General features: G+C 36.0%; 1 protein-coding gene across 2 annotated transcripts in view; it reads left to right on the forward strand.

The window, feature by feature from the left end:
* The window catches only part of LOC131054977 (uncharacterized), a 78,061-nt gene that overhangs the window by 14,524 nt on the left and 37,692 nt on the right, over window positions 1-25,845 (forward strand). The window contains exons 1-2 of one of the 2 annotated variants that reach the window (XM_057989581.2): window positions 2,547-2,672; window positions 5,110-5,291. In XM_057989581.2, coding sequence (XP_057845564.2) covers window positions 5,151-5,291 — 141 coding nt within the window. In that variant the 5' untranslated portion in view covers window positions 2,547-2,672; window positions 5,110-5,150. Of the gene's footprint in view, window positions 1-2,546; window positions 2,673-5,109; window positions 5,292-25,845 lie in introns of those variants that run through there. The other variant, XM_057989582.2, reaches the window with a different exon arrangement.

Below are 25,845 nucleotides of genomic sequence, written 5' to 3' on the forward strand. Positions count from 1 at the left end.
AGAGGGCTTTGACGTTGGGTTGTAGGAAGGTGATTTGTGAATCGGATTCACAAATTGTTGTTAATTTGTTGACTGAGCAGAAGGTGAGTGGGATTCAGTGGCAATTGGCAGGGATTGTGCAACAGATTCTCCAAATTAGCTCCTTAATGGAGCAGGTGTCCTTTATCCATATTCCTCTGGAATGGAATGGAGGGGCGGATTGTTTGGCCAAGTGGGCCTCAGATCATGACAGTGATTGGAAAGTGGAAGGTTGGGAGCATCTCTCTGGGGACTATTGTCAGGAATTGCAGAAGATTTTCACTGAGGACATGGATGGTAATGAAGCTGGTTGAGGTGTGGTTGGCTTGGTTGTTTTCTCTAGGGGCCTTGGGGCTTTGCCTATTTGTGTAATGCATTTTTCTGATGTTCAATAAAGTTTTTACCCTTTTATTCAAAAAAAAAAAATTGTCAATCCACCATACTAGACAATTAATTCTATTATTAGATAATTAATTGTATCATCCATAATTCTTAATGCAAAATTCAATCCTTGTTACTACTTCAGTTTTAAGGCAGGAGGAGATGACTATGTTGCCAAGCGCTTAGATACCAAACTCAATAGGCTCCCTCAAAGCTTACAGATCCAAGCCCTTACCTTATCTTGGGACTATGCCCTCAAGGTTTACGGGACGCTGATCCTTACCTTATCTTGGGAATCAACCTATTGGCTGGATTTAGACTACCCCTCTTGGAAACAACTCAATCCCATCTTCTTAATTACTGACAGTAGTAGCAAGAATGAAATTGTATTTACATATTCTTCTTATTGTCTATAACCTTAAGAGTTCTTCCTAATTTACAGTTTGAAATTATTATATTTCAGATATTATTATTTCAGCAGAATATTCTCAGAATGAAACATTAATAGTGTAACAGTAATTGTCCAACATACCGTTGGCAGAAAGATGCAATTCACTGACATTCCTGACTCAGCCTTCCCTCCTTTTTTTCCTTTCGATTGCTTGGTGGTGTGCTTTTCATACCACACCTATACCTCTTCATAATGGATGTGACTTTATGCAAATGTGATGTCTCAATGAAGTGGGAAGACTGGAGTTTACTTTATGTTATCCTGATGGTGGGGCCTGCTAGCATGGTATTTATATTTTATTAGTACAAAAGGTATTGGCCAGTGATCCCAGTGATCTATCGTATCGGCCAGCATTGGACAATCTTTGTTGGGTTTACAAGTCTTGTCTTTGCTGAATCAAATTGCTGTATGGTACAGATTTAGGAGTCATCACTGCCTCTCATTAGTGAAGATAATTACTGTTTACATAAAATTGTGAAGTCTTTGAATAAGACAATTTTCTGAGTAATAATATATTTATATATATTCTTGAACTAAATTTATTACTTAATTAATTTCTGATTTTATTGATATGTTAAGGAATAAGTTTATTATATTTTATTTGATTAAATTCATTACGATAGGATCAGGGGCATGACAGACCTCCAATTCTTTATTTGAGATTTATCTCCAGATTTGGGAAGCAATTTGATGATTCCTATATTAATAGAGTTCTCCCGAGAGCCCTTCAAAATAGCTTCAGAATACAACTGAAAGAGGCTATCATGTACCCAGTCAATGTTCTTTTTGTAGAACTCGGCGGGAAGATCATTTGGTCCTGGAGACTTATCATTCTTAAAGGTTTTTATTGCTTTAACAATTTCATCTTTGGAGATATCCTCTGCAAGAGACGTACCAACTTCTTTACTGATTGTCCTTGGAACATTTTTCTAATCATCTTCTGGTCCCTGCTACACTCATCTGTGTTGTCTTGAGTCAAGAAGCATTAATCATTTGAGGAATTAATTGGCAAAACAAAAGTATAAGATTTGTTTGAAAAAATCGGGAATTAATCTGGAAAAAATCGGCAAAAAATCGGATTAAAAAAAATTTAAAAAATTATAGAAAAAGAGACAGAATACTTTCTTTTTAAATTTAAGGGCATTTCCATAGCACAAAGATGTAGGTAGGTTGCTGAATTGAAATCAGAATTGGGGTAAGTGGGTACAATACATCGGTATGTCAAATTTTTTTGGAGGAACTACTTTGGGTACATTTGTATAAAAACCATATTAAAAAATAAATATATTTTAAAAATTAAATATAGTTTAAATTAAATATATATTAAAAATGATATAATATACTTTATAAATTTAAAATAAATATTATTATATTTACATTTATTAATGGTCTATAAAGATACAAATTTATAATTTATAATTTTTTAAATTATTTAAATTTCTAATTTACAATTTTATTAAATTATATAATTATTCTATATAATTTAATAAATGACACACTAATATAATGTATAATAATTTTAATTTACAAATAATTTTATAATGCTAATTATTAAATTATTTTTAATTATATATTAAACATATAGTAAATGATAATGTAAGGATTGTCACTTATAAATTTTTTTATAAATACCTATATAAAGTTTATAATCCCCCAAATCAGATGTCATAGTTTTTAATTTAGAGTTCAGATTTTAATTTAAAGTTCTCAATAATATAAAGTTACCAAAAATAAGGAAACAACGGAAAGCTTATTCTCGTATTTCTCAAGCTTTATCAGTTGCAGAAATGTTATTTCCGATTTGCAGAAACAGCGAGACAAGGTGAGGCTCTTATTCAAAATGCAAACAAAAATATTTAAGGATTCAATTTTCAGTGATACATAAAGTCATTAAGGTTTTGCAGAGGACAAAACGTCCGGCAAAAAATTAAGTACAAAAATTTCGAACCCTAACTGATTCCATGCATACTATACCCAGAATCGGTCTATTTTCACAGGTGATTTTTAGGGTTTATGTCATTTTTTTAGCCGAGCAGATATTTCGCAATTTTTAAACATGATTTAAACACAATTTTGCAGAGTTCTACCCGCAATTAATCGGCCATTTTTTGGCCCGACTTTGGGGAAAAAATCGGCATTTTTGACGATTCGCAATTATTCACGATTAATCGCGACCCAATGCAGAATTTTGCTTCTTTGTCGTCTTCTGCTGAGAATATAGACTTATAGAAGACAAGAAACGCATCATTGATTTGATTTTGATCAGTCACCAGAATATTATTAACCCACATAGCGTATATGCCCTCCTTAATGTTCTTATCATTCAATAGTTAAAAAGAGAATTTTGAACCTTTTTCACCATTTTTGAGCCAATTAATTTTAGCTCTCATTCTTAAACCTTGAATTCTTTTAATTTGAACATCCTGAAATCGTGTTTTATTCTGGTCAAGTTAGCTATTAAGGGCAGATTCTCAAGGTCATTGGATTAATGCTTCAGGAGCAAACAGTTCTTCCTGCAGCTTATTTTCCACTTTTCTATTGTCAAGTGCTCTTTTTTTCCCCGTAATCTGAACAATAGACTTCCAATAGCTGACATATTCTTGAGAAGGGATTTGTTAATCTATTTAAGTGTAAAAATAGCATTATTGCATTTCCCAATTAAGCAGATCAGTAGTAAGCTTGAATGGATTCTCTTTTCTAACAACAAGGTTTATTTGGCCATGTATGAGAATTTTGACCTCTATTGAGTGATTCTGTGAGAGAGCCAGGATGAACTATGACTCTGTTGCCTTGTCCAACTTGGTCAAAGCTAACAAAATCCTTAGTTGCATAAAATCTATCTAGTCTGCCATAGATTCTTTTATTTACTTTCTGAAAGTTACACCAGGTAAACCAAATACTCTTACCATCTTTTTCATCCCTTCCAAAGGATCCTAGAGATACAAAATCTTTTTTTTTTTTAAAATCTTTGACCAGAAATACTCTTCATTTCCTTTCCATCCCATATCAAGACCTCCGATTTTATCTTCCAGATTTTCAATCACATTGAATTCTACCCCCCATGACCCAAGGAATGTTGGGGAGATTATAGAGCCATCTCCACAGATTTATTCTCTCTCTGTAGTCATTGAGAGCATAAATATCTGAGAGATGAATTCCTCAATGGTGGCATCAAGATCTGATAGATGGGACTAAATGAACAAAAGTGAAAAATATGGTATGCAGATCTCCTAATGAAGTGGATTAGGAAGACTAATATAAACCTATTGCAAGGAATCATTAGAAGTTGTCGATGAAGCTACACTAGATTTAGATGGACCAAGCAGCGATGGAGGTGAGATCTTAATGCATATTATTCAACTACACTACTCATCCCTGAAATATGTTCCCACAAAAGATGTCAAACACCTAATATATCTACTAATACTATAGCAGATCAATCTAGAAAACTAGTGTGATTATGTTGAATATGTTGTTGTTTCAATTCATTGCTTTATTTTAGAAAACATTCATTTTCATCTTCATGTTTCGTCCCATAGTATCCACATTTGACCTTCCACGATTTATGAGAATTGCATAGTCTACTCAAGTGGAAATGAGAGAGTTAGAGACATGGTTAACTCCCAAAATTTTATTTAATCAAGAAACCAACAAAACCAAAAAATCACAATATCACTGACCAAAATCGCACAATTACGAGTGAAGTGGTAACATAATTTTCAATAAAAAATTGCAATAAATATATTTTGTGATAACTTATTGGATTCAACTGTGTGTAGTTTTGAGTCAATAAATGTTGATCCAATTTAATAAGTAGTGGTTCCAAAGAATCCATCTCTCATAAACATATATACCATATACAAAATCTATAGCAGATTTACATGTATACTAAATATCCAAAGAGAATATAAAAGAAAGTACTAATGATGAAGCAAATTATGCTATTGAAATATAGCATTAAAGGAGGTATTGCAATAATAATGGTATTATATATGATCATGTTATGCTTGTTTTTGATTAAAATAATTGCTTTTGACTGGAGCTCTGAACCAGAGAGAGTTTTGAAAGGACCACAAAACCTTGAACAACAAAAAAGGCTACAGCCCTTATTATAGTTGTTACTCCAGCCATTAATGTCAGGCACACATATTTTGTTTACTAAAGATTTGTTTTTAATGGTTTTTTTTTGTATTGAAGAAAATCATTTTCTTGAATATCAGACAAGCTCATATCATAATCTCTCATGACTGTTGTTATAGGTAGTTAATTGTAGAAAAACAAAGCATCCGCATCAGTGTATATGATGGCAGATCCACCGACTGAAGGTAGAAAGGCTCGAACAAGGGTAGTTAAAGCTCCTTCTGCATCAAATGTGCCATCGTCTTCAGATGGACCAAAAATATTGGATGCTGAAACATTCACCCATGGGGGTATTCCTAAGGTTTTCCCTCCCTACTCTCTTATCTTTCACTTTTCTACAGTTGTTGCTATTTACTCACCAATGGTAATGCAATTACTGTTTGTTTATATTAGCATTACAAGCATAAATGCTGGTTACTATAAACTAAGCACTGGCATTTAAATTCATGGCTACTGCTGGCTGGCAGTAAATGATGAAATCTGGAAGTCCCATAAAAATTGGAAACACCTAAAAGTATACCAAATGCTTAGTGACTGAACAAATTTTTTAGGAATTGTTACAACATTGAGAACATAAATTCCCCAGGAAGACCAATGAAATACCATATTCATTTAGGATTGACCATTGCATTCCCATGTTAAGGTAGACTCTTGTGATTGTTTTACCAACTTGAACTCTTTATAATTGAAAAATGTATTTGTAACATTTGCAGCATTGGCTGCAAAGTTTTCACTGATTTGTATTGTATATATTTGAGAAGCTTGCTTTTCCCATAGATGAGACACAACATTTCTTTTTGGAACCATTTCTCCTAGACACATGTAACGTTGGGCATTGTGGTCATGCAGGTAGAGTGCCTTGACCCTATTAGCATGCATCCTCTATAAAGTCCTGAATGCCAGTAGAAAAAATAATGAAATCAATTGTAGGACATGTAGAGTTCCCACCATGACATGACCACCGTTGATTGACTGTGGAGGAGGGTCTGTACCTTACCCACCTGAATATAAATTGTTCTCCCTTTTTCACAGGGCAGCTGACATTAGTGGTATATGGATAGGATATATTTTCTATGTAAGCTTTGAGGAGTGCCAAAACTGTGGAGTTATCCAACTCAATACTGACCAACAGCATGGATGACTCAGATGGGTTACTGTACTGCTTATTGAAACAATTTAGGCTGACCGAGAATGCAACAGTCCTTGTGAATCTGTTGTAAAACTTGGGTGTTCATATGTACCTTAACTCGGAATTTTAGAAGGTTCTCTAAGGATTAAATCTCCATATGTGGTAATTCATTATTTCAGCTTGAAATCCATTCTTACCAGGATACTGGCATTTGAACTTAGTGACTTGTATTAGAAACATAACAATTTTTTTTTGCTCAGAAAAGTCCTTGTTAGAGTTTTAAAGGTCACTCCTTCCTCGTTTCAAGAGCCCATCGTCTTTGATTAATGGTAGAACTTAGTTTTCTTATCCATACATACATGGACTTTGATATTTGTATTTTCTAAGCATTATAAAATCAGTTGTTGCCATATAATTATTACCTTCTGCTCATAGAAAAGTATTTCTTATTGTTTTAGAATTTAGAGTTCTCTTCAGCTTCTTTGCTTCAATCTATGTTAGATGGGGGCGTCGGAAATGTCTGCAGAGCTGTCCCAGCGCCCCTATTCTGTAAAGGAAATGATCCAGAAATGCAGGGGGCATCTGACTGTCCCTGGGATGGCAAGGGATGTCTCATGCCAGAGATGGATAGGCCCTCTGTGAGTAAAATAAAAGAAAAAAGAAAAGTAAAGTGGAATTGAGATGTTAGTTGATAAACATTTCTGGAATCTGCTGTTACCAAGAACTTGTAGCTGAAATACAAAGCTGATATTAGTTTGTGAATAAGATATATAATATTTTAGAACAAAACAGAATACATCTGAAATTTTTGGAGTCAAAAATTTTCTGGTCTGCCAAGTCTGAGTATGTGAACTTTGATTGAAATTAAATAATGTTTCAGACATATACAATGAAAAATCATGAGAAGAAGTTTGAGGTACAATCTGTTAAAATTAGAACCAGAAAGCTAAAAACTCAGATAACAGTAACTAGGAAAACTTATGAGAACAAGATACACAACTATTTATCCTGGGAAAACCCTCCACGTTAGGGTGTAAAACCCAGCCACACCAAAAAAATATTTTATTGAATTTTCAAATTGTGTACAGAACTCTCACACTTAACAGTCAATCATCTAACAATGATTGATAATACTTAAAATTAGAAGAAGACTATAAGAATACTGCTTACAAATAAAGTTAAAGAAGATGATAAGAGATCAAATCTTCACAAACAGATGATCACAGCTGAACATAATAATTATATCAGAAGACTGAAGATGATGCAAGGTCGCAGCAGCAAAATCCTGAGCTTTTCCCCGATAATCATCAAATACACCAGAATATCGATCACCCTAAACTTCACATCCCTCGGCATATATATAACACATGACATGACCCGATATAGCTCACGAAGAAGGAAGACGGAAGGCCAAACACCAAAAGAAGATGTTAGTTACACAACCAACAGACACAAAGAGCCAATGAACTTCAACAGATGAAATCCACGATGGAATAAACGCTGCCAGCACATACACAAGATGGAGACAGTAATACTTCCAGCTAATCGCCGAACAAGAAATAAGGAACAGCAAAACGGAAAGACAACCATCGGAGAAATAAATAACTCTCTATTCTCTTGAAGCTACAACATTAATACTCCCTCTTACTAAAGGAGATATCATTTACAGATTTTCAAGTCATGGAGTCTCTCAACATGACAACACAATGGCTACACCCATATGTGTAAATAGAAAAATTAATCACGGATTCTCTCAACGTGATAGCATCATGGATTCTCTCAACGTGATGTTCACCATGGCTACTCCCATGAGTGAAATAAACACAAGCTCTCATCACAGAGTCACTCAACGTGATGTTGTCATGGAGTCTCTAAACATGACATCCACTATGGCTACCCCCATAAGTGGAAAGAGCATCAAGGACTTTCACCTCAAATTTCTTCCTCACAAAGAAAAATGCATTACAAGGGATTGCACCTCGAACTTCTCCCTCACAAAGAAGAACTCATTAACAACATGAAAAAGATTCATTGAAGCTGAGATTCTCTTTCAGTAAGAGCATCATTCTCCACAATACTAAGCTTGTCTCGAAAATAACAAAACTTCACTCTAGGAAGTGGCTTGGTGAGAATGTCTGCTGTTTGCTCTTTTGTACAAATGTACTTGAGCTCCACTGATTTTCTTTGAACCATATCGCTCAAGTAATGATATTTTATTTCCACATGCTTGGTTCTGTCATGGAAAACAGGATTAACCGAAAGCTTCACACAACTTTGGTTATCACAAAGAATCATTGTAGGTTCCAAAGGCCGCTCAAACAATCTTGCGAGCAATTTGTGAAGCCACATTGCTTCTCTTGCAGCCACACAAGCTGCAACATATTCCGCTTCAATTGTACTTTGAGCAACACATGATTGTTTTCTGCTGCACCAGGAAATCATAGCTGAACCTAGGCTGAAACAACATCCTGAAGTGCTCTTCCTGTCACGTACACATCCTTCCCAATCTGAATAAAAAAAACCTTGCAATTTCAGACCTTCACAAGAAGTATATTTCAGACCATATCCCACTGTACCACACACACATCAAAATATATGTTTAGCTACAACAAAATGAATCTGTCTAGGCTCACACATAACATGACTGAGAGTGTGTTGACGTGTATTTTGTACACTATCAAACACAGAATAAAATACCCAAGGGTACCTTATCCTCTCTTGAGTAAAGCCTCTGAATGCTGAAGATATCGCGAGAAAGGATCAATCAGGGTGACTTCAAGGTTCTTCGTTGTAGGATCTCTACGTGTGGATAAGCACCAGTGGTCGTTGTGAATGCTGTTTCTTCAAGGGGCCTTACGTTTTCGAATTGCAGGAACAAAATTCTCCTAAAGCTAACAGGTTCTCAAAAAAAGATCAAAAGATAGGGTTTGCAAGAGATGAATTCTAATCTAATCCTAAGAATGACTCAATGTAGGCTAGACTTGGTAAGATTCTACCAATTTCAGTATTGCCAAGGAATTACAACTCTATTGGAATTGATGCGATCTTCTAAGGTGATTTAGTGATTTTTCAAATCATCAAGAATTATAGACACTACCATGAAGGTACATATCAATAGTTCAATAATGATTGAAGGTTCAAGCAATCCAAATATCTCCAGTTGACCACACAAGGCGTCCTTACAATCAGTAAGAAGCTAGTGGTTTGGAACGTGAATCTCACCAAAGATCAAGCCCAACACTTAGTCCTTCAAACTTAAATACTACTTCGACTGAGAATGATTCAAGAAAGTAAACAACCATGAAGATAGCCACAAGAATTGCAATAAAACACCATAACTTCAATATTTTATTGATCTCAAAGCCAAAATAGACAACAATTGTTTGAAATTCTTTCTTCAATTCTCAATCTTGCTACAAAATAACTTTCTTCTTTCCAAAAGCTCTAACTATCTATTTGCTCTCTAATCTTCTAATTTCTAATTGCTAATGACAAAATGAAAATGAGTGAGGGTATATATAGCATCCTCAATTACAATGAACGGCCCAGATCAAAAGAAGATCAATGGCTGCGATTTTGACACCTAAACCCTAATTAGGGTTTGTTACAAAAAGTTCCCTTTTAATTGAACATTATTAAATGCATAGCCAAATATTTAATTGGCACAAAAATCGAGGGAACATAGACCAATGATAATTAAGATGCCACATCATTTTATAACAACCCCTCTTCTAGAACCTCATTCCGCTTCCAATGTTCTTTTTTAGCATATGCAACGAATTTGGACACAATTCCTTCAATCTTAGCAATAGGAATCTCGGGAAGATTCCTCATTCGCTCCTCCGAAGTAAAAGTCATTGGTAAAGTAAAAGTCATTGGTACGTTCTGTTCTCTTAACTTTTGATGTTGTACATCCACCCATCTGCGAGTCCATGACAAAACTGGGGCCATCAAAGCTCTCAAGTCTGAAATCTCAGGCTCGTTCCAATCTATCTTCACTGCTTTGTCTTCTCTGTCATAGGATGACTGGAGATGTCTGCCACTGTCCTGAGCTTGATCGGCCACTCTGTAAACCTTGCACTTCCTGATGAAATCTAAAGGTAATCTGGAATGCATCTTTCTTTTCACTTCTAAATCACTTGAGAGATTCATCCAAAAGTCCTCTACTTGAAATTCGTGCTTGTACTTCCTACCAGCTGTCTCTTCCATATACCCATAAGGATCAAAATTCTCCCTTAAGGCAAAGAACGTGAATGAATATAAAGCCAATTCCCTCTCTGCATCATCCAAGGCTTGAGCATTAGGACATACCTCAACTGAATTCCCCAATATGATGGGCACGAGAATTCCACTTCCATGCCTGTGTCTGAATGCCTTCGCATAAGCTGCCAACTGCCTAGTCACCTCAAGTAGCACTATCCTGTCTGTCGGATACCTCGGCAACATGTAGGGAGGTGAAGGACACCCATGAACTCTGATATATGTAAACTTTTGAAATTGGATGAACCAAGCACCATACCTCTTTACAAGCTCCTGTGCATCCAGAGATAGTCGATTGTGAATCCCGCCTTGCAATATCCTAGTGATGTTCATCGTGAAGGTATCATTGACTAACTTGTAGTCACTTCCAGGTGGATGATGCAAATGAACATAAGAGTCACAAACTCTCACTTCTCCGGGTCCTCTTCTGATCACTCCTCTGTGAGGTAGCCCTGCATATTCGAAACTCCTGATCAAGGCATATGTGACGTATGAGCTCATGTGAAACGACTTGGTAGGCTTTAGTCTTCTTAAATGCACATCCAGGCAATGGCTAATAATTCTAGCCCAATGAATCGTTCCTTTCCCTTGAACTATCACTTGGATGAAGTAGAACATCCACTTCTCAAAGTAGAAGGCTTGAGGAGCCCCTGTAACTCGATTGAGCAAAGTTATCAAATCTCTGTACTCCTCCTGGAAGTCGATCCTATGTGGTGTGTTGGGAATCTTGCTCAGGCGAGGACGACTTTTGAGTAACCAATTCTTATTGATAATGCTTAAGCAAGTGTCTGGATCATCTTCATACATTGACCTGGCTCCTTCTAGGCTTTTGTAAATCATATCTTTATGCTCTGGAAGATGGAGAGCTTCACTTATAGCCTCCTTTGAAAGGTACGCCAAAGTGTTCCCTTCCTTGGATACGATTGATCTTGATTGTGAGTCATAATGGCGGGCACACTCGATCATCAGCTCATGACATTGGACTGCTGGAGGGAAACCAGCCGCCTTGATGATGCCACTTTCAATTATTCTCTTTGCGATAGGTGATGGCTTGCCAATGTAAGGGACCTCTCGAAACTTCTTCACACTGAAGTTTCCCAAGTTGGTATCTCCAATATTGCTCCACTTGGACACGATCTTGGTCTCCAATTCTTCGTTCCTCTGATCTTCCTTCATGAGGGCTGGACGACTAGCAGATGTTCCTGCCTTTGGAGTTGCCATCTTGACACCTACACAACATTTCATAATGAGTAATATACCTTAAAGCGTAGAAATATAAAGTAGAAAGGAAGATTTAAGATTTTAATTAAGAAACTTCATGATAAATCTTGAGTTATCATTTCCTAATTAACTATGCAATTTTCAAAACCAAAATTCAAAACTTCAACATTGGGACTAGGATGATCTCGCCATACCTCCACTTGAGTATTAATTCTAAGAAATGATGCAAAAATAGGAGAATTCGCTAGGCAAAAATGTAGATCAAAGCTCTCCTTTGAGCAAAATGCGCCTCCTTTAGTCTTCACAAGAATCAACTCCACCACCTTCTAGCCTCCAACACTTGAGATAAATTCGCTCCAAATAAACCAGATTTCGCACTTCCTTCTTTCTCTCAAATTCGCACTTGAAACAATGAGTGAATGATTTGAATGATGAAAAAACACACCCCCAATATATAGAGTGCTCACCACCCTACTCCTCCTAGGCCGACTTGGCAAAATAGGCCTAAAAAATAAATAAAATTGCAAAAAAGGAGAGGTCGACTTGATAAAATAAATGAAAATAAGCCCCCAAGCGCTCCATTTTTAATTTTAATTTCACAAAAATTAATTTTAAATGCCTCTGTAATAAAAATTCGATTTTTTTTTTGAGGCTCAAAATTAATTTATTAAATACCAATGCGCCTTTTATTAAATGCCAATTTAATTTAATTTTTCCAAATATTTCCAAGTTAGCAATTTGGCATCTAATGCATTTTTAGAGGATATCAACGTTCAAATATGGTAAAAATAAAGAATGCCAATAACTTCGCCCTGGACCCTTGGAGAGGGACAAGAGCGAACTTTCAATTTTGGCCTTGCATTCCTTATTTTTAATTGCCAAAACTTCATCTAGGCATCTAAAATGGCATTTTTAATTGGAGCCTTGAGTTTAATTTCACTTGATCTCTAGAAGGGAAGTGCATTAGGACATTTTCGCCCTGGACCCTTGGAGAGGGACAGGAGCGATTTTTTACTTTTGTCCTCAATCCTTCATCTTTAATTTGTCGATTCTCGTTGTGGGGTAAGCAATGATCCCTTTCATTCATTCTATGCATGCTTAACTTAATTTTGCAAGGCAAAATAGGTGCTCCAAAGATTTTCGCCCTGGACCTCCAGTGAAGGACAGGAGCGACTTTTGCATTTTAGCCTAGGATTATCAAGTTTAAAAGTCAAGTCTTTGTTCACCATGCCTTAGAAGACCTTTTCCATCTTGCACAACCTTGCCTAAGCGTAGTCTTGGAGGGAAGTTATTGATTTTGTAAAAATCGCCCTGGTCCTTCAGTGAGGGACAGGAGCGCTTTTGAGTCCTTTGTGCAAATTCTTGATCGCTTCAATCTTCAAATTACTCTAAGGCGTAGAACATCATTCTCCACTCCCTTTTGAGTGTTGTAGACAAAAGGTTATCCCGAAATGCAAGGTAAATGGGCACATTTGGAAATTTCGCCCTGGACCCTTTGGTGAGGGACAGGAGCGATTTTCCTTATCGTCATCAAAATTTGCAAATCCTGTATCTCAATTGCACCTCAAGGCATTTTAAACATCCTTTCAAACTTGCGCCTTGGCTTAGATTTGTCCAAACTTGGAGAGAAGAGTTGGAAACTAGGTTTTTCGCCCTGGTCCCTTAGAGAGGGACAAGAGTGATTTTGCAATTTCAAGCTTATCCGTCCTTTGCTAGCCTTCCAAATTATCTTCAACGGGCTAAACATGCCCTCTTCCATTCATTTCAATCACAAAACTTGCCTTGTCTTTGCAAGAAATTTTCACTTTTAGAAAATCGCTCTAGACCCTTGGAGAGGGACAAGAGTGCCTTTTGCCTTCTAGGTACATTTCCTTGTTCTGTAAACCCCCCAATCGCATCTGAGGTATAAAACATCATTTCTCCCTCCATTCAAGTTAGGTTTTGCCTCAAAATCTCAAACAAAGGAGAATCTTGAAAAAACGCCATGGTCCTTCAGTGAGGGACAGGAGCACCTTTAGTCATTTGGGTTGATTTCCTCCTTTGTGGACCACTCAAATCATATTCAACGGACAAATCATGCTTTCCTTGATCTCTTCAAATCATAAAATCACTTTGATCCTGCAAGAATAGTGCAAATTTGAAAATCAAGCTCCGGACCTTCAGTGAGGGACAGGAGCGAACTTTGTCTTCTAGGCCAAAATGCTTCGTCTTTCATCATGAAATGTCTTTGCTAGGGAAGATTTCATCTTGTTACACGCCATGAATAAGAGTTCCAGTCCAAAGAAGGTCTAAAAATGTGTATATAAAGAATTTCGCCCTGGACCCTTGGTGAGGGACAGGAGCGAAATTATCCTTCTAGGAAAAACTCCATCATTTCATTGTCTTTAATCAAGTTTGGATGCTCTATCACGTTCATTTCGTCCTCCACCATGCCTTTGATGTACCAAACAAGGTCAGGAATGACTCAAATAAGCTTTTTCGCCCTGGACCCTTGGTGAGGGATAGGAGCGATTTTGATGATTCCAACAAAATCCTTCATCATCCCAAGCTAAAACTCTTTCAGGCGGATGGAGAAAATCACTTATTTTCCATTCATGCTCAACACTTGGTCCTTTTTCACTGCCAGATGAGGGAATTCAAAATTTCGCCCTGGGCCCTTGGTGAGGGATAGGAGCGATTTTTCCCTTCAACCTTCAAAATTCTTCATTTCCATGCCTTCAAACCTTCAAAAGCATCAAAACACGTCCAATCATCTCTCCTGAGACCCTGCACAAAACAAAATAGAAAAGTCAATGACAAATATGCATTAAATAACATTTTCGCCTTGGATCCTGAGCAAGGGACAGGAGCAATTTCACCCTTTCCGGCTAATCCATCCAAAATTTAAGTCTCCAATCATTTCACAAGGCAGAGTTAGGTCATCTTCAAGGCCAGGAACCAGTTAACAAGTCTATCAAAAACAAGGAATTGTACTTAGAATGAATTTCGCCTTGGGCCTCCAGTGAAGGACAGGAGCGATTTCTCTGTTTCAGGCATCATCTTGCCTCCAAAATTTGATCAAAATTTACCTAGGCAAGGACACAATTCCATCTTCAAAATGCTAACACTTAGACAAAATTTGGATTTTACCCCAAAAACCCTGATTAAACCTAACCTGAGACCTATCTGACTTTCTTGACAGGCTTACCCTATCGTCTCAATCTCAATCCTCGGGAGGACGCTTAACAACTTTCAAAATTTGCCTGGACTCAGCTTGAAAAACATCAGAAGAAACCCCTAAGGTTTAGCCCTAGCCCAGACAGACAACTCACTCACTCAAAACCCTAAAAGCAGAGAGAAGAACAGACAAAACAAAAGCGAAAAAGAGGGGGTCCCCATTCTAATGGGGCGATGTGTGAAATGGTCACAACAGAGTGTTAACGGCATAACATATGTCAAGCCTTGTATTGACTAAATATATCAAAGATCCAATCAATTGCCTATACATAGTAGGATCAATAAAGTTTGAACTAGCTGCAACCTCATGTAACTTTTTCAAATTTGCTTCCATGGGAGTTGCTTTAGACTTGCAATCTAACATACCAAATCTTTTCAAAAGGTCAATGGCATATTTCCCTTGACTCAATATGACTCATTTGATTTTTGCCACACTTCTAAACCAAGAAAATAATGCATCAAACCAAGATCTTTCATCTCGAATTCAGAAGCTAACTCTTTCTTACATCTAGCAATGAGATCATCCTCTCCTGTAAGAAATAAATCATCAACATATAGCACTAAAATTAAGGCTTTAGCATCAATTACCTTGAAGTAGATATTTAGATCTGTATCATTTTTGAGAAAACCCAAGCTCAACAAATAATGATCAATTCTTTCTTACCATGCACGCGGAGCTTGCTTAAGGCCATACAAGGCTTTTTTCAATCTGCATACATGTGACTCTTTCTCATGGATCACAAAACCATTTGGCTGCTCAATAAAAACTTCCTCTTCAATTACACCATTCAAGAATGCTGTCTTTACATCCATCTGATGTAATTTCCACCCTTTAACAGCTGCAATAGCAATAATAGTTTTGATAGAAGTGTACCGAGTTACAGGAGCAAAGGTCTCCTCATAGTTTGTACCTTCCTCTTGAGAAGAACCTCTAGTTACGAATCTAGCTTTATTTTTCTCAACACTTCCATCAGCTACATGTTTAATTTTGAACAACCACTTAGAAGAAACAACAGATTTTCTTTTGGGCCTAGGAACTATGTCCCACACATCATTCTTGATTATGGATTGGTACTCTTCCATCATAGCATCCTTCCATACTTGCTGTTTTGAAGCCTCCTCAAAACTTGAAGGCTCAGATGCTATAATATGACTCATCAAAGCAACATATCCTGCAAACTTATGAGGTCTTTTACTTTCCCTGAAAGTGCCTTGTGGGGCTGCATATTTTTCAGCCTCTTGCATAGTATGCCTAGCCCACAAAGGTCTCTTCTTATTAGCTGAAGCATTACTTGGACCAGCAGTAGTATCTGTACGATCAACAGGATCAACAAAATCTTCTAACTCTGTGGTCTCCCTCTGAATCTTTGAAGGGGAATCCAGGATAGTCATATCCATATCTCGAGAAGGCACAAAATCTTCTCTATCAATTTCCATATTAGAATTTTTAGACCTTTTGCAAGCTACATCTTCTTCAAAAGAGACATCTCTGCTGATTTCAATTTGCTTTTGACCTGGAATGTAAATTTTGTATGCTTTTGATGATTCACTATAAACAAACAAAAATGCCTTTCTTTCCTAAAGGTTCTAACTTAGCTTTCATATCTTTTGGAACATGAATATACACTGGACATCCAAAAATTCTGAGATGACTAATATCTGGTTTAGAACCTGTGAAAGCTTCTTCAAGTGTCATATTATCTAGAATTTGATGTGGACTACGATTCTGAACAGAAACAACTGTCCTGCAAGCTTCTGCCCAAAGAAATATTTGAAGACCTTGATCGTGGATCATGGACTTCGCTGCCTCAATAATAGACCTATTCTTTCTTTCAACAATTCCATTTTGTTGAGGATTATATGGGACACAAAACTCCCTCTTAATCCCAGCTTCAATACATAAATTTTGAAACAAACCAGAAGTATATTCCCCCCCATTGTCAGATCTTAAAACTTTGATCCTCTTATCAAACAAATTTTCAACAAGAGTTTTAAATTCTTTAAATCTGGATAGTACTTCATCAGACTTTTTAGATTTTAGAAAATAAATCCATGAATTACGAGCGAAGTCATCAATGAAAGTAACATAATAACAAAAGCCACTTAAAGAAGCAACTAACATAGGACCACACAAATCGGAATGAATTAGCTTTAGGACATCTTTTGCTCTACTTTAACTACTATGAAATAGATGTTTGATGTTCTTACCTAGAGTACATCCTTTGCAGACGCCCTCATGATCTTGATTTAGCTTTGGAAGACCGACTACCACCTTCTCCATGGAAGACAAGGTTATGAAATTTAGATGAGCAAATCTTTTGTGCCACATCTCACTTGTACTTATTGAATCATGTGCAAAAACTTGAATAGGATGAGCTGAAAGTCGTTAAAGGTTGTCATGGCGTACACCAATCTCACGAGCTGTTTTAATGCTTGAGTTCTTCTTCCATGCAAGGACTTTTCCATCAACAAATGCAACATTATAACCCTTATCTTCCAATGCTATAATGGAAATCAGATTCCTCTTAATTCCAGGAACAAACAGTACATCACTCAAGTGGAGAGGAACACCTGAATCTAAGTAAAATGAAGTGGAACCAGCACCCTTCACAGAATAGGAAGCATCATCACCAATGATAATTTGTAAGTGAGAGTCTTTTCCTTTCATATTAGAGAGGTGCTCACGATAACTTGTAATATGGCGGGGGGCTCCACTATCAATAAGCCATGTATCACTATCAGTAGGAATATTAATGGAGAGAGCAAAAATAAATAAGAATCCTTTTGAATTTTCACTAGACTATCTATGAGGAGAAACATTTTCAACATTTGTTGCAGCAGCTTGATGCTTGGGTCTCGAAGGACATTCTCTAGCAAAATGACCAAACTTGTCACATCTGAAGCATTGTACCCTAGAGAGATCCTTTCTTTTCTTAGATTTAGGAGCTGAATCAGAATTCCTATCTATCTTTTTGAAGTTTCCCTTCCTTTTCTTTTAGACATATGGGCAGCAAGAACATGATCTTCTTAATGAATAGATTTACGTCCAATTCCTCTTGCCTATTCCAATTTGCATTCCTCTTGAATGCAATCAGCTCTCAATCAGTCAAACTTGAGTAATTCATTTCTTCCACTAATACCTTGAATGAAGGATTCCCAAGAGTGAGGAAGGCCATTCATGGCCAGCATAACCAGGTCTTTATCCTCAATAGAATCTCCAATAGCATTGAGCTGATCCTTCAATTCTATAATCTTCATAAAGAAAGAAACAACATATTCACCTCTAGCCATTTTGATATGAAGGAGTTGACGTCTCAATGTTAGAGCTCTACTAGTACTGTTGAATTCATACAAACTTTGAAGACACTCGAACATCTCTTTGGCTGAATCCAACTTGGATATAACAGGTACCAGATGATCCTTAACAAAATCAATTAGTATCTTTTTTGCCATGAAGTTATTCTTTCTCCATTGTGCTTTTTCAGAATCATCAGAAGGTTCATCTACAATAGACTTCATGTTGTTGAGAAGATTGTTCTCTTCAAGCACAATGAGGACTCTAAACTTCCATGAAGTATAATTAATTGCACCATCCAATCTGTCTTCAACTTTGAGTCCATTCACCATTGTTGAAACTTGAAATAAACAAGCTAAGATAAAGCAAAGAATATTTCAAAACTAAACAATCTGGTTCTGGTTCTTTTCTTTAGACTCGCTTTGATACCATGTTAAAATTAGAACCAGAAAGCTAAAAACTCAGATGGCAGTAACTAGGAAAACTTATGAGAACAAGATACACAACTATTTATCCTGGGAAAACTCTCCATCTGAGGGTGAAAAACCCAGCCACACCAAAAAAATATTTTATTGAATGCTCAAATTTTGTACAAAACTCTCACACTTAATAGTCAATCATTTAACAATGATTGATAATACGTAAAATTAGAAGAAGACTATTAGGATACTGCTTACAAATAAAGTTGAAGAAGATGATAAGAGATCAAATCTTCACACATAGATGATCACAACTGAACATAAATTATATTAGAAGACTGAAGATGATGCAAGGTCGCAGCAGCAAAATCCTGAGCTTTTCACCGATAATCATCAAATACATCAGAATATCGATCACCCTAAACTTCACATCCCTCGGCATATATATAACACATGGCACGACCCGATATAGTTCATGAAGAAGAAATACGGAAGGCCAAACACCAAAAGAAGATGTCAGTTACACAACCGACATACACAAAGAGCCAATGAACTTCAACTGATGAAATCCACGATGGAATAAACGCTGCCAGCACATACACAAGATGGAGACGGTAATACTTCCAGCTAATTGCCGAACAAGAAATAAGGAACAGCAAAACGGAAAGACAACCATCGGAGAAATAAATAACTCTCTATTCTCCTGAAGCTACAACATTAACACAATCTGTTTCTATCATCTACTTACTATTTGCTAATAATAATCCAGATTTTACATGTACTGAGCTGAAATGAGGCGTCTATTTTGAAGCTCTCTGGTTCAACTGTTTAAACTGAAGCTTGCCATTTGCTGTTTATCAAAAGAAAAACCTATCTGATGTTGCTGTTATGGGAAGGAAAAATGCTACTAACTCTGATGTGGTCAGATCAATTTTAGGGGAAGAAGAGGAAACCTTGTGATTATTTTTTACTTGACTGTAACTTACAGGCTATTTATAATGGTGGATATCGTGATGGGATTTTATTCTACTTTTTCTTCTTCTCCTCTTCCTTTCACCACAGCATGTCATGAAGGAACATGATAATACACCCATTTCTAGCTTGAGAGATGACAATGAAATTTTGTTATTTGTGTGTCAAATTTCAAGTGAATTTCCAATTCAACAGTAAAAAAGTAAGTCTATAGGATCAACAAGAGGATAGCTGTGTTTTATGACTTCATTTAGAAAAAATAAAAAGGATAGATGTGTTTTTTGCACAGGCGGGCAGTGGACATGGCACCAAAAATATAAAAAAGTCAAGACAAAAAAATTTCAGAGGAAGACACAGCTGACCATGTTTAGGATTTAGATTTTATATTTTTGTAAAAATATTGACCTAGATACAACATGGTCGACTAGGTTGTTGAATCTAGATGTATCTGGTGTGGCTTCAAGTATGCTCTAATTTTGAGTATGGGTTGACTTGGTACCTGATCTTTATCCAGGCTCTGCTACACCTATATCAATATTGGGTACAATGATACACATGGTAGGGGAGTGGCATATCGAATATCCCTGATTTTATGAGATTGCATTCTGCTAAGCCTATTTGTAACGAAGGGTTGCCCACCATTCATTCCGCGCCTCTAGTAATACTGGGCCTAAAAACTTTGTAGGATTCAAGTGGTCAGGTAATAGGATCTAACATTGTTCAACCCAAATGTATCTTAACCACTAAAGCTCTAGTTCAAATAAGTTTGCTAATAGTTTGATTATATCTGTAGTTCTTTCTAAAGTTTTGTAAGATTACCATGTATCACCTTTCCTGCACAATAGATCAAAGCACAGAAACAAAAGCACATTCAATTCACAAAAAATAATGTTAAGGTGCAAACTTTACTTCAATACAGTCAATATAGCCAAAAAGTTAAGTCTTATATTCTTGCAACTTATGCCATCAAATAGATTAACTTATTAGCATGTATGTTTCCCATTCATGTTACAAATTATTTTCCACCAAGTTTTCGGGAAAGGATGGCAAGGGATGGGGGCACACATTTGCAGGATGGATTTTGTTTGAGGCCATTTTAGGGGACAGTAGGGACACCAAAGGGGATGGCTATATAAAAGATAGGGAAATTTCAAATATTCATGTGATAGCATTGATAAGGAATTCATCATATAAATTATAAATCCTAAAACACAACATTAGAGTTGAATTGAGATTCATGTGTGAGTTGAACAAATTGACAAATATCAAAGCTCAAATTTAATTGCTTTCATGATTCATTGTCAATGTGCATGTGATATAAAATTTAAAAATACAACAAAATGCCCAAAGGCTACAAGTTTGTACTCCAAAATGACAAAAATATAGAAACCATAATGCTGTCCCTAATCAGTGTTTGCCAACATTGCATCAAAATTGGAGTTTGACTTTGAGCCACTACCACTATGATGGTTTGCCTCATCCAATGGAACTCCAACTGATCCTTCCTTTTCCTCATTAATTCAGGTGGCATCTTAAAGATCAACATCTCATCGTAAAGCTAGAGTTTGCATTACGTTGAAGTTTGATTATTTTGGAGTTGCAAAGCACAATCCATGGCCACTAACGTCTCTACTCTTCTAGAGGTAAGCCTATTCCTCTTGATAGAGTGGATGGTGTTGTATGTGGACCAATTTCTTTTCTATAGCAGAGGAATTGGCAACCTGTGAAAGTAGGCGAATGGTGGTATCCTCAACTTTGGCGTATCCTTTCAGTGCCATGTCCACCATCTGATAGGATCAGTTTGAGATAATGTAGTTCTATCCATCTTTGCTTTTTGTTTGTTAAATGTTGGACCACAAAGATTAGTAAAGGCAAGCCATTGTGTGCGAAGTATGGTTGACTTCTCACTTGAATGCATCTTTCAAAGGGTCTTCATTAGCCCTTCTCTCACCTCTTCATCATCACAAGGAGACAATCTCCCAAGCTTTGGTGCATACCATATGAGATTTAGAACAAAGGCTGCCATATGAAGTGGGGTTAATATGTTGCTCATATAATTCTAAATTAGGATACCCATTACAAATTGTTTGCTTCATTTGCCTAAATATGCTGTCAAATGTCTCATAGATCTCTCCAAGACTAGGAGAGTCCATAATGGTATATCTAATGACATCTACAAGAGGTGAAATGTAATGTCCCCTATTTGAGAATGCCCTGATTTAGCCCTAAATTGTAATGTCCCCTTTTGGGATTTATGTTATTTAGTCTTGAGATAACTGAATACTATTCATTATAATATTTAACGTAAGATTCTAAAACTAGTTTGGAAGACAGCTTATCTTGATAACTTCCTCCGATTTGTATACTTGACGTATATGCCTTAATGTTATAAATTGTTGCTACATATGATCTGATTAGCCTTCAGTCTGATGTATAGATTTTATATATATATTATCTGATTTATTCCACTATCTTCATTAATTCTCTTCTTATATCATATTCAATTTATTATATAAATTATTAAAAACCATCCATTATATTCATAATAATATGTATATTTATAATTCATGTTTTTATAAATATATAAATATAATTATGTCAAGTAAAAATATATATATGCGTATATCAAGCCAATGTAAATCTTGCTGATATCACTATCATACATAAATCTATTATCCTCTTGTGATTTGAATATAAATAAATAAATAAATAAAATTATCTTATCAAATATTTATGTGTTTTCTAATGATCTATTATATAAATTATTAATACCCCAGTGCCTAAAAGCATAACTTATATTTGGAGGCTGTGAGGCCAGACAGATCTGGTCTGCCACTGACTAAGAATGTCTGTCAAACGTATTGCAGTCTATATTAATATTGGTATTAAATTCTGTATAAAAAACATTATCAGACTTCATATTAAGCCATCCTCATGCATACCACCGAGAACATGGATGTTTTCTGCCTATGACTCCCCAATAGCCTCCCCTCCTATGTGCCGATATCCCTCCTTATGTATCTCTTATGATCCTTGAAGGTGTGCGTCCCTTTGAGATAATTGCCCCTTTTCTGAGGGAACGTGACTATTTGATATTTCTTTAATTGATTGCTAATTAAAGAACAGTTTCTTTAATCACACCCTATCATGTTATTATTGTAATTCCTTCTTTAATTAAAATCGTTGTTCCTTAATGAATAATGATTGCGATTCCTCAATAATGATCGCTGGATAATGGTCACTGTCCCTCACTGACGATCGCTGACCTTAAATGATGATTGTTGTTATATGCATGGCTGTTGCTATTCATAATCAGCTCAGCTGTCTATTATGATATCTCTTTTGTAGTGGGGCATGACAAATCTTGCTCAATATTTGTTTATAATTTATGTAATATAATATTAATTTAAATATTTCAAGAATAATTAATAAATATTAATGAAATAATAATATTTAATGATTCCAAGTAATTATTTTGTTTCATTTATGCTATATATAATGATCAACAGTTTAATAATAAAATCAACAGTTTCTTAAAAGTCAACAATTTCTTATCTTACAATGGACCACCAGTCATCATCAAAGATTTTTTGTTTAATAGTTTATCTTTCAGTAGTGTTTGCTGTAGGCCATCTAGTTCACTTTGAATTAACCATCATCAACTTAGATCTTATTGCACCTCAAGCATCCTCTCTAAAAAATTGAAATAACTTGTATATCTAGTCTCCACAAGTTTGAGAAATTCTTTATTTGAAAAAGTCTTGAAGAGAGCAAGGTGTGGTGATTGAAAATTAATATTTGAATATTTCTAGCTTCTGCCACCACTTGGCGCTGAATCTATCTTCCCATTGTTTTTCAATATATTGTTCAACACATGAACATATGGGGTCCAAAAGACGTGCTTCTAAACACCCTCCACCATCATGCCGATTGATTTGCACACACGTGTCAAATCAGTGACCACTTGTACAACATTTGAGGACCAAACCTCCTATATGGCCTTTCTCAAAATATGAAATTAGAAGTCCACATCCTTGCATGTACTTGAACAATCAATAGCTCTAAGAAAATAAGAGCCAACTGAACATGTGACTATAATGTTAACGAGTGGTCAATGTTTAATTTTGGTCCACCCATCCATGACAATAGAGTAGCCGATCCAAATCCAAGTCTACCCCATGTTCTCCATCACCAAACTCACCTTAGAATATTCATTCTCAAGTGTACTTTGTGTTCTCCAAGTGGGGTGAATGAAGGACCTACAAAAGCTATGTACATAGAATGGGATGACATGGGCATAATTTTTTTTGCCAATTGTAGACTTTGCCACATTCCATGTATGCATCTTGAACATACTTGCAACTGTCTCCGCCTTCGCACTAGCACTAGTCTTTCTCTTTGCTTTTGTAAAAACATCACCACTACTACTAGCAACCATAGATGGCATAGGGATAGTTGATTGTGTTGACATTGCCATGCCCTTAGACTCTGGTTCCGCTTCCATATACAATCTATGGACCTCTATCTTCTCATCCTCCTTTATATCTTGACACACCTTAACCCCATGTCCTGTAAAGTCCAAAAGATGAGAATATATTTTGGCGTAGCTCCCTTTAAATTTCTTTTACAAATCTGATACAACCACTCTTTGCTACCTCTCGAAATTTTATTTTTGTCGTTGTTTATGGCTGTCACAAATTAGAGCAGAGGTTTTTTGGAATTAAAGGACCCTTTGCATAAGGTTTAAAATGCTGGAAGGGCACTCAAATGGGTTTTGTGGTTCTTCTTCACGCACAAGGACTCCCACACCTTAATGAATCCCCAGCTGAGGCTTAAACTGTCACATTTCTTTCTTTCATCTCATATTCACTACTCTCACTGCTGCTGCTCATGTTGTTTTGTTAAACAATAATGCAAGTGCAAATTGATGAAAAAAAAATCATACATTTCTTTCTTAAAAATCTGGAAAAAAAAAAACCAACGGAAGAATCACTTATATTTTGCATTTCTCTTGCCATCTCCCTTCTCATAGCTTACCAATGCTTATTTCTCCAATTGCACCTTCAAACCCTACTCGAAATGATTATTTTGCGCCAAATGTAAAAATGAGTTAGAATGAGATAGTGAGACTTCTTTTTGTTCATTTAAGGTTAATTGTGGTGTGGGGTCCACAAAAAAAGGAATAAAATAATTAGTTTTTTGCTTTAGGACTTAAAAAAAATGGCTATTTCATTGTGGTGACTGTCGGCAGTCCCTGGAATGGTTGGGGTGCATCTAAGATGTCCCTAGTTTTCTCAGGAATGTTTAGTGCTGCTCATGGTGGCACTCGTCTCGAGAATGTTTCCGGGACAGCTAGGGTAGATTTTGGAAAATTGGCGATGGCATGAGGACATTTTTGAGGCATCTCTGTGTCCCCAGAATGGGAATGCCAGATTTATTAACAATCACATTTTACCTATTGACACTTTGGCTAGCATTTTGTAAATTCCTCCTTTACTAGCTCCAAATTAGGATGAATCAGAGAAGCAATTAAAAACGTCTTAGGAATGAAAATATATAATCTTCAAGATTGAAATATAATACAATCACTAAAAGTCTAAAACAAACAAAAATGAAAGAATGATAATACGATGATGCTGAAACAGGAAAAACAGAGATCGCATACTGAATGTCAAATAAAAGGCATTAACCCTACATATTCAACTACATATGCTCTTTTATGCTTCCAATTGGAAATTACTACTTGCTTCCAATATGAATTTTGACTAATATCTGTTAGGTAATTTCATGTCTTTGAATGATAGCTTTGCAAAACATAAACACCACTTATTATCATTAATGACAATGTTATTAGACATCAACACTATGAAACTAAAGTCTAAATTAACTCCATACATCGATCATAACCACAGCCTAACTAGGCATCATTGATAACAAAAACAAACATTAGGAGCTTCAATCTAATCTAACGCATCTTCCAAATCCAGTCCAATCCAATATCCAACCATTATATTAACCCCTGAAGATAAAAACTGCATACTAAGTTCTGAAATGACTATCCTGCAAGCCCCTCATCAGAAGAAATGGTAACCCAAGTAGACCCACAAAATGGCAATAAGGTATTGAATTTGATAGAAGGCAGAAATATTTTGTTTGATTATTAAAATGTATTTTTAATTGTTTGTAACTTTGTTTATTATTGTCTTGGCAACATGAAAGATCAACAAGGAAAACCTAGATGAGTGTCTGAAAGGAAAGAGGAATTAAGAAAAGCCTCTGGATGCTATCATATTTGTTTGTCTGCTAAGAATATTCAACAACTTTCTCAACTGATACTGGTTAT

Source organism: Cryptomeria japonica, chromosome 8 (genome assembly GCF_030272615.1).
Source record: "Cryptomeria japonica chromosome 8, Sugi_1.0, whole genome shotgun sequence".
Classification (NCBI taxonomy): domain Eukaryota; kingdom Viridiplantae; phylum Streptophyta; class Pinopsida; order Cupressales; family Cupressaceae; genus Cryptomeria; species Cryptomeria japonica.